This window comes from Melozone crissalis, unplaced genomic scaffold (assembly GCF_028551555.1).
Source record: "Melozone crissalis strain CALT ecotype California unplaced genomic scaffold, PUWL_Pcris_2 ptg000016l_1, whole genome shotgun sequence".
In the NCBI taxonomy this organism is placed as follows: Eukaryota; Metazoa; Chordata; class Aves; order Passeriformes; family Passerellidae; genus Melozone; species Melozone crissalis.
Genome location: NW_026535794.1, coordinates 3,256,325 through 3,269,454, shown reverse-complemented (window position 1 = coordinate 3,269,454; position 13,130 = coordinate 3,256,325). Strand labels below are relative to the sequence as shown.

The window sequence follows — 13,130 nt, the reverse complement described above, 5'->3', positions numbered from 1 at the left end:
AACAAATATTAGAGAGTCAGCTGTTTCCTTGGGTGGTATCTGATGATCACTACTACAATCTAAGGTTTACAGCAAAACAGAGGGGAAGGGAACAAAAGAATAAAACAAAACAAAAAAACCCAAACAAACCCTAGAGAATGGTCCTGTAAATCTTGCAAAACAACAGAAAGAAAGCAAAGGGAAGGAAGGGAGGCAGAAGGAAAAAAATGAAACAGAAATGGAGGCATAAGGAAATAACCCAGGAATGGAGGCAGAAGGAAATGACCCAGGAATAGAGGCAGAAGGAAATAACACATGAATGGAGGATGAAGGAAATAACCCAGGAACAGAGGCAGAAGGGAATAATCCAGGAATGGAGGCAGAAGGAAAAAAAAAAACAGGAATGGAGGCTGGAGGAAATAATCCAGAAATGGAGGCAGAAGGAAAAAAAAAACAGGAATGAAGGCTGGAGGAAATAATCCAGAAATGGAGGAGAAGGTAATAACCCAGGAATGAAAGCAAAGGAAATAACCCTTGGAATGGAGGCAGAAGGGAATAATCCAGGAGTGAAGGTAGAAGGGAATAACCCAGAAATAGAGGCTGAAGGAAATAAAACAGGAATGGAGGCAGAAGGAAATAACCCAGGAATGAAGGCAGAAGGAAAAAAAACCAGGAATGGAGGCAGAAGGGAAAAATCCAGGAATGGAGGCAGAAGGAAATAAAACAGGAATGGAGGCAGAAGGAAATAATCCTGGAACTGAGGCAGAAGGAAACAACCCAGGAATGGAGGCAGAAGGAAAACACCCCAAAAAATTATTTTTTGTATGGAAAGAAGGAAGAAGGAAATAACCCAGGAATGGAGGCAGAAGGAAATAATCCAGAAATGGAGGCAGAAGGAAATAAAACAGGAATGGAAGCAGAAGGAAATAACCCAGGAATGAAGGCAGAAGGAAATAAAACAGGAATGGAAGCAGAAGGAAATAACCCAGGAATGAAGGTCAGACTGCAGAGCTCCGGAGGAGGAATTTTCTTTACTTAAGTGACTCTGTAATCCTGGACACAGCAGTGCCACCATCATGGGCTGGCACCAACACACCAAAAAAAGAGGGAAAATGGGAAAAATGAGAGGAAGGGCTTTATTAAAACCCTGACCACATTCTCTTTTTAGTTGCTGCCTTGTGGTTGACTTGGCAGGTGTGCTCATGAGCGCCTTTATCCTGTGACTGATGAGCACAAAACAGGCACAGTTAACCCATTTACCAAAATAATTCTATTTTTACACCTGAACTCAACTCTGAGTCATCTGACACCCAGGTTAGGCCAGCCACAGCTAATCAGCATCTCAGAAATACTCACAAGACAGCTCCCAAAAATCAAACAGGAATTCCTGAGAGACGAAATAGAAAGGCTGAGTCCTTCAAGACTGACAGTTACATAACCCCTGTTAAAATCAGCAAAGAGAAATTCTTAAATAGCCTTGAGGATCACAGTCATGGGGCTAAAGTTGCTTCTTGTGTGAGGGAAAGAAGACAAAAGAGTTTCTTCCTGAATACAGTGTTGGATTTGAGGCAGCCTGCGTGGGAAGTGGCCAAGGCATGAAGAGCAGCCATGTGCACCACATTTTTCATCAGTGTAAAGTGGTACAACTCCATTTATTTTAATACAAAATTTACAGGTGCAACTCCATTTATTTTAATACAAAACTCACTAGTGCAACTCAATTTGTTTTAATACAAAATTCACTGGTGCAACTCCATTTGTTTCAAGACAAAATTTACTGGTGCGACTCCATTTATTTTAATCACTGCAGGATCTGCCCCTGCCATGCTTTGCACATGAATTAGAGGCTGTCTCATGTAATTTCCTTGTAAATCCTCACCTCATCCTGGAAGTGTCCAAAGCCAGGTTGGACAAGGCTTGGAGCACCCTGGGACAGTGAAAAGTGTCCCTGCCCATGGCAGGAGGTGGCACTGGTTGATATTTAAGGTTTCCAACCCAAAACATTCTGGGATTCTGTTTCTATAAATGCCTTGCCATTTTCAGCTGGCACCAAGGAGGTGAAAGTACAGAGAAAAACCAAGTTTAAATTAACTTTAAATTAAGTCTTGGGACTTTGTATTTCATATGATTTTGTATTTCATATGACTTTGGATTGAGCTCTTTCTGCAGAAATAATTCTCTAATAAGGAATACAATGCTCCATGCAGATTCATCAATGGCCCAACTTTCTTGCAGGTGGAAGAGGCAAAGGAAAGAAATAGAAAGAAATAGAAATAGAAATAGAAATAGAAATAGAAATAGAAATAGAAATAGAAATAAATAGAAACTGATCCAAAAGCTCCTTCCTGATGTCTCCATTGCTCCATTTTGATGGGAGCAGGAAAGCCTTACCTGGCTGAGGCAGGGGGTGTGCCTGGGTCAGGCTGTACAGCCCAGCTCATCCATCTGGGAATGGCATTTCTGCTTTATGAAGTGGTAACAAATCCACAAGCCCAGACACAAATCCAGGTTATAATGGCTTCATAAATTGCCCTGTGACAGCTGACATGAGGCAAGGATTGCAGGGCATGCTCTTGGGGCAATGAGGGCTGCGTGAAAATGAAATGGATTGTGACCTGAAGGAAAGCAGGTTAAGATAAATGGAATTAATTAGCCTCTGGTAAGGCTTTAGAGTGCTCTTGCATTATGTTTCTAAGGCACCATGGGTGCAGAGCAGTAAGTTAACAGGGAAAATGTGGGTTTGGGACCCCTTTTTCCTGTGCCTGAGGCAGGCACTGATCATGAATCCAGTTAAATTGATCTGCCTGTGCTGTTAATAATACATTTCTACACTTAGAGTTGAAGCCTCTGAAAGGTTCATCATCAAGACATAAGATTACTATTCCCATGAACGTCATTTATTTTTCATAAGTCCTGATAAATCATGAATTGCTTTCACAGAGACTTTCACAGTGGAGTCCATCGTGAGCCCATTTGCTCCTGTCAAGATGGCATTTTAAGAATTTCTTTAATCACATTTCTTCATTCATAGATATTGTTCCTAACATCCTAAATTTCTGTCCCAGGAGAAGCTGCAGAACCACTCACTAGTGCAGCAATTTATTGTTGGAAATTCCCTGCTTGTCACAGCCTGTGGTAGGGAGAGAAAGAGTCAAAGGTACCGAACTGATTTAGGATGAGTTTTCTTGTTTGAGTTTTTGAAGGCAATTCACCTTGATTATCAAACATAAACTTTGTGGGGCTTTTTTGTAGCCCACCTGTTTGAACCTGGTCTACAACTGCAATTAAACTGAGGGAAGAAATTAAAGGGATGGCTTTTTGCCAGGCAGTCTGGCTTGTTTGTTTTTAATTTGCTTTTTTGCTGTTGTTACACAACAGGTCGGGTGTGCTAAGCCTAAGTTAGGATAAGTTAGCTTCTTTTTCTTCTTCTTCTTTCTCTTCTTCTTTTTCTTTCTCTTTCTCTTTTTTTCTCTTTTTCTTTCTCTTTCTGTTTTTCTTTCTCGTTTTCTTTTTCTTTCTCTTTTATCTTTCTCTCTTTCTCTATTTTTATTTCTCTTTTTCTTTCTCTTTCTGTTTTTCTTTCTCGTTTTCTTTTTCTTTCTCTTTTATCTTTCTCTCTTTCTCTATTTTTATTTCTCTTTTTCTTTCTCTTTTACTTTCTCTTTCTCCTTTTTCTTTCTCTTTCCCTCTCTCGAGGACACAGTTTAGGGGTGGCCTTGGCATGCTGGACTTACAGTAGGACTCTATGATAATGAAAGTCTTTTCCAAACCAAATTATTCTCTGCTTCTGTGAACTAAAAGTTAAGTTAAGAGCAGAGAAAAATCCCCTGTGAAAATTGAAAACATGTTTGGAAACTGAGTCCATCCTGACATCTCCATGCACATGCACAGAAATTAATGGGCCATGTTAAGCCATGGACAGAGCAGTTAGAGTATAAAATTATTGGGAATTTCACACTTACATTAATTCCAATGCCATTATAGTGAGATGGGGAATTAACCATATGTGTAGCCTTACAAGCAGAGCAATTATTTGGTTACTGGATCATTATTACAGATTTCATTATGCTTTGGTTAAAGTTGATGTTTCAACAGAAGGGGTGAGGTGGTAGCAGCTCAAAAGTGATGTATTCCTGAATTTAATTATGATTATGAGTGTCTGAAGTGGAACTATAGTTATGGACATGTAGGCTTGGGCCAGTCCTTGTGCTGGAAATTCTAAATTTCAGCATCTCCAAAGCAGGCAATACCTGCCCAGTGCTGTCCCATCTTCCAGGTCATGAGTGGGATCTATGAAAAGCTTTTAAATAAGGCCAAGGAATCCTCTTTGGCCAGGCTGGGGAGATGATCAGCTCTTTCTGTGTGTGCAAATGCAGCACCATCAGTCAGCAGCCCTTCCACAGCTCGTGTCTTCTGGGCAACATAAAACAAAAGTGCTGGGTAAATCTGTCACTGGGAAAATGAGTTTTTATCAGTCTTCTGTGGAAGACACCTGCAGGAATCTCAGTGTAAATCTCTTCCTGCTGCAGTGCTGGTGGTAGCCCAGGTTACAGCACCAAAGAACCTTAAAGGAGAATTTTGAGGTCTCAAGGTTTCATGACTGATGGATTGAGGCAAATCTGGACCCACATTTTTTGCTGGATGCACCGTCCCAACTCCGTAAATAATGCCAGGAGCTGCATCACTGACCAGGATTGCATGGGATGTCTTCAATATATCTTTAATCTGATTTAAAGAAGTCTCGGTGCCCTGCCTCAAACCTTCCACATAGGAAGCCACAGAGTTTATGGGCACAAGGGAGGAACATGGGGTCTGCAAGGGGGTTGTGTCCACGCACAGGACAGGCCATATGGGGTGGGACCTTTAAAAGGTCCCTCCCAACTCAAACTATTCCATGATTCTGTACAGGGGATGGGGATTCTTGTATCTGGGGCTGTGAGATTGCATTGTGGGGTATCAATCACTCACGTGCTCCTTTCCACTTCTTTGGTCTAAATCCTTCCTGAACCCAAATCCTAAACCTGCAACAAAACCCTATCCCTGCTAAAGAAGGCAAGAGAGGCTTGTGCTGGCATTTCTGTGGAGTTGATTGCCTTTTTTTATAGAGTTTTGTTGCATTCACAGAAGGTTGATCATGGATGCGTGTTGGGTGTGTGTGTACCTCAAAAACTCAGAACAATTCCTGTCCAGCTAAGCTGCTCTTATTGAGCTTGATAAATTCCTCAGCTGGTCCAGACTGACTAATTTCAGAAGCTATGGATGAGTTATCAAGAGAATGATAAATGTATATTTAGTGCAGATGCAGCTCTGAGCTAATTACTGCCTCCAGCATCTGAACTGTATTTTTATAGGTGGGTCATAAAACTGATGTAGTGACCAGCTGACTCACCTAAAAAATGAAAAGAAAGATATTTTTCTCAGGGCTAACATTATCCAAAAGTAAAATATGGGCACAAGACAAAAACCTGGCAGGGTTGTCTTTCAACCTTCTTGTCCCCACCCTTGTGTCCCTTCTCTTTGGTTCTTCCTCTTGAAAGCCCTCAAGCAGGTCTAAGACAGGCCCCATCCTCAAGCAAATAATCTTTTTTTTTACAATACAAATAATCTTTTTTTTTTTTTTTTTACAATAATCAAAATTAAATCTTCTTATTGACTGTGAGAAATTGATAGAGAAGCATAAATGTGTTGGGCTCCAAGACTTTGTCAGGAGGGGTCAAGAGCCCAATGCCTTGGTGGCTGGAGGCCAAGCCCTTCCCAGAGTTCAGCCATTGGAAACACATGTGGAAAGGGAGGGATTTTCAGGGGAAAAGCAAATGGCACATCCTTGATGCAGCTCTAGAGAGAGGAACAAGAGAAGAGCCACAAAACCAAGGGAGAAACCATCTCACTGCCACATCTGCTGTGGACATGAGCAGAGCGAGATCCCTGAGGAAAGGCAAGGAAATGATCTGTAAATGAGCCTGTGGGAGAAGAGAGAGTAGCAAAAGCACTGATGTAATTCAGCTTTTTCTCTTGAAAATGTCTGCTCTAAAAATAGCCCATGTTAGTCTTTCAACAGTGACACATCGTGAGCTCTGCTCTTTATGGAAAAAAATAAATTCTAGAGATGTAATGGCTCATCTCTGCCCTGTGCCTGTCATCTAAAGGGTAAGATATCTTACATAAAGGAGGATTTTATTCCCCAGCATTAAACCAGCCTCTCTGAGGCTGAATTTAATCAATCACGAAGGTGGAGACCCATTACCAAGTGCTGCATGGAATAAGGTCTCCCAAAAGCCACAAAGGGTTGTTTTCCAAATGTGCCACTGTCAAACAGGATCAATGGGATCATCAACAATCAAACTGCACCTCTCATGGAAATATCTGCTTTAAACTTACCCACTTAAGGAAACAGTAGCAAGCCCAGGCAGTGGAAAAACGTCATTATTAAATTTTAAGGACAGGACAGTGCATCCAACTTTGTTCCAGTGCCACAGGGGTTCCCTGGCTGCAAGACATTACTGCCATGCACTCAAAATGCTGAACAAAAAGGTCTTTTCTCCAGGTGAAACCAAAAATTCCAAGAATGGTAGGAAATGCTCAAATAAGCAAATATCCCTCAGCCAGGAGCAAAGAACTGATCTGCTACCCAAGAACAGAAGAAGAAGTTGCCAAAACCCAGCTGCTGCCCATGTGTATGGAGAAATAAAACTATAAAATAAATAAATTATTTTAACTATAGAATTATTAAGGTTGGACAGATCTAGGGTATGATCAGATCCAACTGCTAACCATGATCCACCTCAGCTTTTGTGACAAGTCACCACCCCTTTAAGGGAGGAATTAGGGCCAGAGACTGCCACAAAATTGATGTATGCCAGTGCTGGGAGAAGAGGGAATGGATTTGGATCTGCAATTTCTGCTGCCACAGCTTGAGTTCAGTACAGCTTTCTCTCTGTACAGCAATAGCTCTGCAAAGTCAGGCTGGAAATCCCTTCCTGAGGGATTTCCTTTCCTTTCCTGCTGGGCAGAAACTACATGCACTGTTTGTGAGCAGCCTTCCCTTGTGCTGTGAAGCCTTGCAGCCCCTTGTGCTGTGCTCCTGCCTCTGCCATGAGCTCAGTGCAACCATCCAGAAGTGATCCCCTGGTGCACAATCCCCAAAGGAAATCCTTGTTTTACAGGCAGGTGGTTGAGATGCATCAGATCTGCCCCCTCAAACCTCGTGTCTTCTCGGGTTTTCTGTGATTGAAATGGCTCCCAAGGTATTAAAAGGTCTTTTTTCCCAGTGCCACGACCGAGGCTCTTTGGCTCTGCTTTTCAAGGTTGTTTATTTTCTCTTGTCTATGACATTCTCTGTCTGACCTGCTGAGATTGTGTAGCAGGTCGGGTTGAGGCACAGTGACCACCCTTGGGGTGGTGTTAGCTTTTTATACTAAAAACTACATGTACTTTATTTGCTGTCTTATATGTTACAACAGTTCTGTTATCATTATGGTGCAAGGATTCCACAGCCTCAGAGTTTCATACCTCAAAGTTTCTCACAGACAGCTCCTCTAAGCACTGACTATTTTTGGTCCTTGCAGTAGCCATCTGACTCCTCTGATTGGCCACCAATCCTCTCTTTTATGCCGCTAGTTCTTATTTGCTACAGGTGTTGCCTGTTATCATCTGACCTGCTCCTAATCTTTAGTAATAGGGTCCAGCTGCAACTCATTGGGGGGTAAGATTACACTCTGCATTACCTTCATTTTACCCATACTATGTCCCCCTACATTTATTTACAATACTTTTCCAATACCTATCACCTATGTTAGACAGTCTACTCTAAACCAATCCAGAAGTGCCACCATCACAGCAGAAGATGGAGGCCAAGAAGGAGAAGGACAGGACATGCCCAGATTCCTCCATCTTGCCTCTTGAACCCCCATTCTAAATCCCCAAAATTCTACTTTTTCACCCTGTGATAAATTCACTATCATTCTACTCAAACCCTTGTGGCTTGTAACTCCTCACACAAAGTTGGTAATTGTTTCCATGGGCTAAAATCAAAGGCACAGGTGTTTGTGACTCCGTGCCAAGGGCTCTGAGCCCCCTGCCAGGGTCTGGAGCCATCCAGGGCAGCCAGAGGAATGTCCTGGGTTCTGACAGTGTCTCGCCTGGGAGCTGCTGAATTAGGGCCAAACACCCACAGAGTGAAACCATGAAGGAATTCACTCACACACAGATCCCTGCTGGCTGCAGACACACCCAGCAGGCACTCAGGTTTTGGGGGGAAGGGAGGAGGGGTGGCATTGTCACACAGCCACGTGCACACAAAATCAGGGAGAAACCCAAGGTGTGGTGATGTGTTGTATTTGCTGGGATCCCCAAGGAAAGGAGGAATGATGAATCTGACTCCATGTTCTCAGAAGGCTAATTTATTACTTTATAATATTATATTATAATGAAGAATACTATACTATACTATACTATACTATACTATACTATACTATACTAAAGAATAGAGAAAGGATACTTACAGAAGGCTAAAAAGATAATAATGAAAACTCCTGACTCTCTTCAGAGTCCTGACACAGCTTGGCCCTGATTGGCCAAAGAGTGAAAACAACTCACACCAGAATCCAATGAAACAATCACCTGTGGGTAAACAGTCTCCAAACACATTCCAAAGGAGCACAACACAGCAGAAGCAAATGAGATAAGAATTGTTTTCCTTTTTCTCTGAGGCTTCTCAGCTTCCCAGGAGAAAAACCCTGGGTGAAGGAATTTTCCAGAAAATGTGAACGCCACAGTGATGCCATTGGGATAAGGCTGCTGCATCCCCAGCTCTGCCAGCCCTGCCCTGTGCCACCTTCCCTCCTTCAGGCAGCCCCTGAAGTCACGCACAGAATATTCTGAGTTAGGAGGGTGTTTACCTTCCATATGGTTATCAGGAGCCCAGCAGGGTCCCCAGGGCCAAACACTGGTGGGTTTAGGGGTGAGGGTGGGGACAGTTCCTCCCAAAACACGTGGCATTGAAAAATCTCTTTCCACACTTCTCCTTTTAACCAGTGTTTTGTAGCAACTGCTTTCAGCAGGGGAGGAGTAGAGGGGAAAATGGGGTCTTGTCACTGGTGCTTTAAATTAAAATTGTTGCTCTAAATTAAACATTCTACACGTGCAGGACACAGGGAAGTGCCACCAAGCAGAGATTGAGCAAACTCTTGCCCCAGAAAATGCAGGGTGTCACCCAGGCAGACCCACTGAAAGCAGCAGGGCAATTGCTGAGCCAACCTTGAGGATGTGTAATGATGCAGTGGGTGCCTAGTGTCAGAAATCGGTCTTAAGTGTCAGAAATTTCTGTTTGTATTTATTTATTTGCTAAGGGAACTGTTCCCATTACCTGTGCTGCAGTGAAATCTCCACACAGCAAGTTACTGTGTTTAATTATTCATTTCCTGAAGGTAAACAATTCACCTTCCCTTTTCAAATCTCTCCCCTTTCACAGCAATGAAACCTCTGCATGCTTTTGTGTGCTTGCCCTGCTTGTCCTGCCTATCCTTTATTTTAAAAATACATATCGCAGTGCTTCTTTTCCTAAAGAGGAGCAACTTCTTGTAGGCTTTTCAGCACAGAATTCATTCCATGAGGAGTTCAGGTGCTGCACAAAGCAACCCCAAAGATACACCCAGAGCAAGGATCACTGGTAATTTGGTGGAAATTTCTTTCTTGTGGGAATGTGCTGCAGTTCCTAACACAGGGCACCACTATGTGGATTTTTTTACTTTTGTTGTTGGTTTTTTGTTTTGTTTTGGTTTCGGTTTTTTGGGGTTTTTTTGTTAAGGTTGGGATTAAATGTGTGAGATGGTATTTCTTGTTTGGACTCGGATGTTTAGTAGTTCTTATTTATATTACAGTCTCATAAAGTGTGAGTTTTATAGTACTTCTTTCTAATGAGTTAAAAATGGAGCTGTATCTTTTTTTTATAAGATATTTTTAAGTATAAACCGTCTAATCAAGAAATGACACAAGTTATTTTTACTTTTAACTTAAAAACTAACTACTCATGGTCTGTAATGCAGATTTTTTTATCTAATTACACAATACTACTTAAACTCATGAAGAAGAAGGTGAAGAAGGACCAGCTTCTGCTTTAAAACCCCTATATTGCTTTATATCTATTACTATACTCTAAACCCTTAAACCCTAAGTTTCCCACCCTGTGATATCACACACTTCTATTCAAACTCCACACCCACAATCCCAGTTCTGTCATTCCATTTTGGAAGCTTCTCCACGGCCTCAGGTCAATGCAGTGTTCTCTTGAGGGTCAGCCCAGAAATCTGAAATTCTCAGCACCCAGGGCTCCAACAGTTCACCACTGCTCATTTCTTCTCTTCCAGGTGGGCTGCAAGGCCATGATGGTTTTCTTCCAGTACTGTGTCATGGCCAACTTCTTCTGGCTGCTGGTGGAGGGGTTGTACCTTCACACCCTGCTGGTCATCTCCTTCTTCTCGGAGAGGAAATACTTCTGGTGGTACATCCTGATTGGCTGGGGTATGCTCCAGGAGGGGATCCTGACTGGTGATTTTAGCAGGAATTTAGCACAGATACCTGGGCACTCAGGTGGGGCAGAGGTGTTGTCCTGGTTTAGGGCAAATTTGGGAGAAAACCTCCAAAGGGGGTCCCTCCAGAAAGCAAACCCACACGGCCCCTCCCCCCATGACTGGTTCGGGAAGGATTCCTCAGAGAGAAGTGGAAAGAACCTGTTTATTTAACAGGCACAGCACCCCCCAGCACACAGAATGAACAATACCCCTCTGGAAAAGATGACAAATTCAGGTCTCTCTTGGGAGTGGTCACTGTGTTATCATTCCTTCTGGTGCTGAGGTAGCTGCTGCAGCCACAAGGTGCAAACTCTCTGTGTTTCCAGGTCCCAGTCCAGAGCAGGCTCAAGTGGTTCCAAAAAAGGGAAAGGAAAAACAGTCCAGGGAAAATTCAGACTGCCTAGCTGAACTAACTAATGAGCAGAAACAAGAGCAAGGCAGGGGCATAGCAGGAGCAATAGCAAAGTGAAAAGCAAAGCAAAAAGCAAAAGCAGCAATATGTACTGCCCTGTCTCTGTGTCCCACCAGCCGTGGGGGAGCAGGCTGATAACAAAACAAAACATTTGCTCTTCAGAGCCAGTCTTGAAGGCACAGAACATGATATCCAGCATAAACAGAACACACAAATGGGGATACAAGCATCATAACATCACCCTAGGACAGATGTTGTAGGCAGCACCCCACCCCTCTAAGTCCCAAGAACGATTTGGGGTGATTGGTGGGTGAGAGGTTGGACATGAGTTCAAAACGTGCCCAAAAACCCAACTGTGTCCTGGGCTGCATCAAAAAAAATGTGACCAGCATGTTAAGGGAGGTGATTCTGTCCTTCTGCTCTCCTCATCTGAGATCCACCTGCAGAGATGCAGCCAGCCATGGGGTCCCCAAAATAAAAAGGTTGTGGAGCAACTCCAGAGGAGATCACGGAGCTGCTCCAGGGGCTGGAGCCAGGCTGGGAGAGCTGGGAATGTTCCCCTGGAGAGGAGAAGCTCCGGGCAGAGCTCAGAGCCCTTCCAGGCCCTGAAGGGGCTCCAGGAGAGCTGGAGAGGGACTGGGGACAAGGGATGGAGGGACAGGACACAGGGAATGGCTTCAAACTGACAGAGGGTAGATTTAGATTGGGTGTTGGAAAGGAATTCCTTGATCCTGACTGATATCATGCCTTGATGTGAATTATCAATATCATGATCATGATATTGATTCAGGATCCCAAATTTGATATCATGCATTGACCCTAAATTGTAAGGATGGATCCCAGCAAAGCAGAACTTCTGGGCTGAACCAGACACTGAATTCAGGCCAGCCAGCTGCCCTGAGATCCCATCACCTGTGTGCTAATGCTGATAACCTCCTGCTCACTGCATTGGTGATTTCTCCTTAATGCGAATCTGGTCTTAAACGCATCAAATAAAATTAAATTAATATCATATAATGAAAATAAAATAAATAAAAAATAAAATAAAGTAAAAATAAAATAAAATAAAATAGCAAAACAAAATAAAATTAGAAAAATGGGTAGGAAGAGAGAATTAAGCTCTTCACAAAGTAACTCACAACTGAATTTCTGGCTTATGCAAATTAATCTACCAGATCAACTTCTTTTATTTCTTAAAAAAGGAAACAGAGATCTTTTTTTTCCCCTTTCATGCCATTTAGTTGAAGATTTATATTTAAGTAAGCAAATAACTTTCTACTGCCTGCTCTCAATAGCTGAAACAGAAATAATAAGAGCAGGGAAGAATATTGAGAAGAAAATGTAAAATAAAATTGTGCCATGTCCAGGGACATGCCAGGACTCAGGATTTGCTCAATTATCCATGGAGTAACTTCCATTAAAAGTGGCAGGAGCTATGCTTGGCTTCACGCTGCAAAGCAGAGATGATTCTCCATGCTCTGGGCAGAAGGAGGGATGATGGCAGCAGGTCTCATTTCAGTTCCTCAGGTCAGACCTTTGTTAAACTCACCTTGTGCTCCAGATATTCTTTATTTCAGCACTGGAGAGCTGGCAGGTTTTAAAGAAAAATGCATGAAGGTAATGATTTAAATCAAAGGAAATTTCTTGCTCTCCTAATGTGTCCTGAGGTTGCTTGGGTACAAAAGGGCAATTCCAGAACATGGCAAGTGCTTGAGGGATATTTTGGCCTTTCAGTCATCCATCATTTGCAAGAGCATCAGGGATGGGCCTGGAATGGATTATGCATGAATTAATAATTTGGATGCACTAATTAGAGTTTTTACTGGTTTTAGTACCATTGCACTTGGAAATCACTGGTAATAACGTGTACATAATCTGTGAGTAACACAGAGCAAAGAGACATGTCTTTCCTGGAGTATTTCCAACCTAAATCCAGTCAAAGATAAGAGAGAGAAAAGAGCCAGCACAAGGATGGGACAAGACCACCCAAATGTGACAGATCATGGAGTGAGGAGCAGAGGCAGCTTCACCTGTGAATTTGGCACTCCAGGCTCCCTTAAAGGGCAAAACAGTCCAGGGATATTTCATTGTTTTTGTTCTAAATCAAACATTTAACGTAGCTGGATGACCTGTGTGTGAGAAACACACAATTCTGCTCCTTGATGCTGAAA

The 13,130-nt window shown here is 42.7% G+C and overlaps 1 protein-coding gene across 1 annotated transcript in view; it reads left to right on the top strand.

Moving 5' to 3' along the window:
- The window catches only part of VIPR1 (vasoactive intestinal peptide receptor 1), a 115,237-nt gene that overhangs the window by 88,555 nt on the left and 13,552 nt on the right, over positions 1-13,130 (top strand). Inside the window, exon 7 of the mRNA XM_054273560.1 lies at positions 10,344-10,497. Coding sequence (XP_054129535.1) covers positions 10,344-10,497 — 154 coding nt within the window. The remainder of the gene's footprint in view (positions 1-10,343; positions 10,498-13,130) is intronic.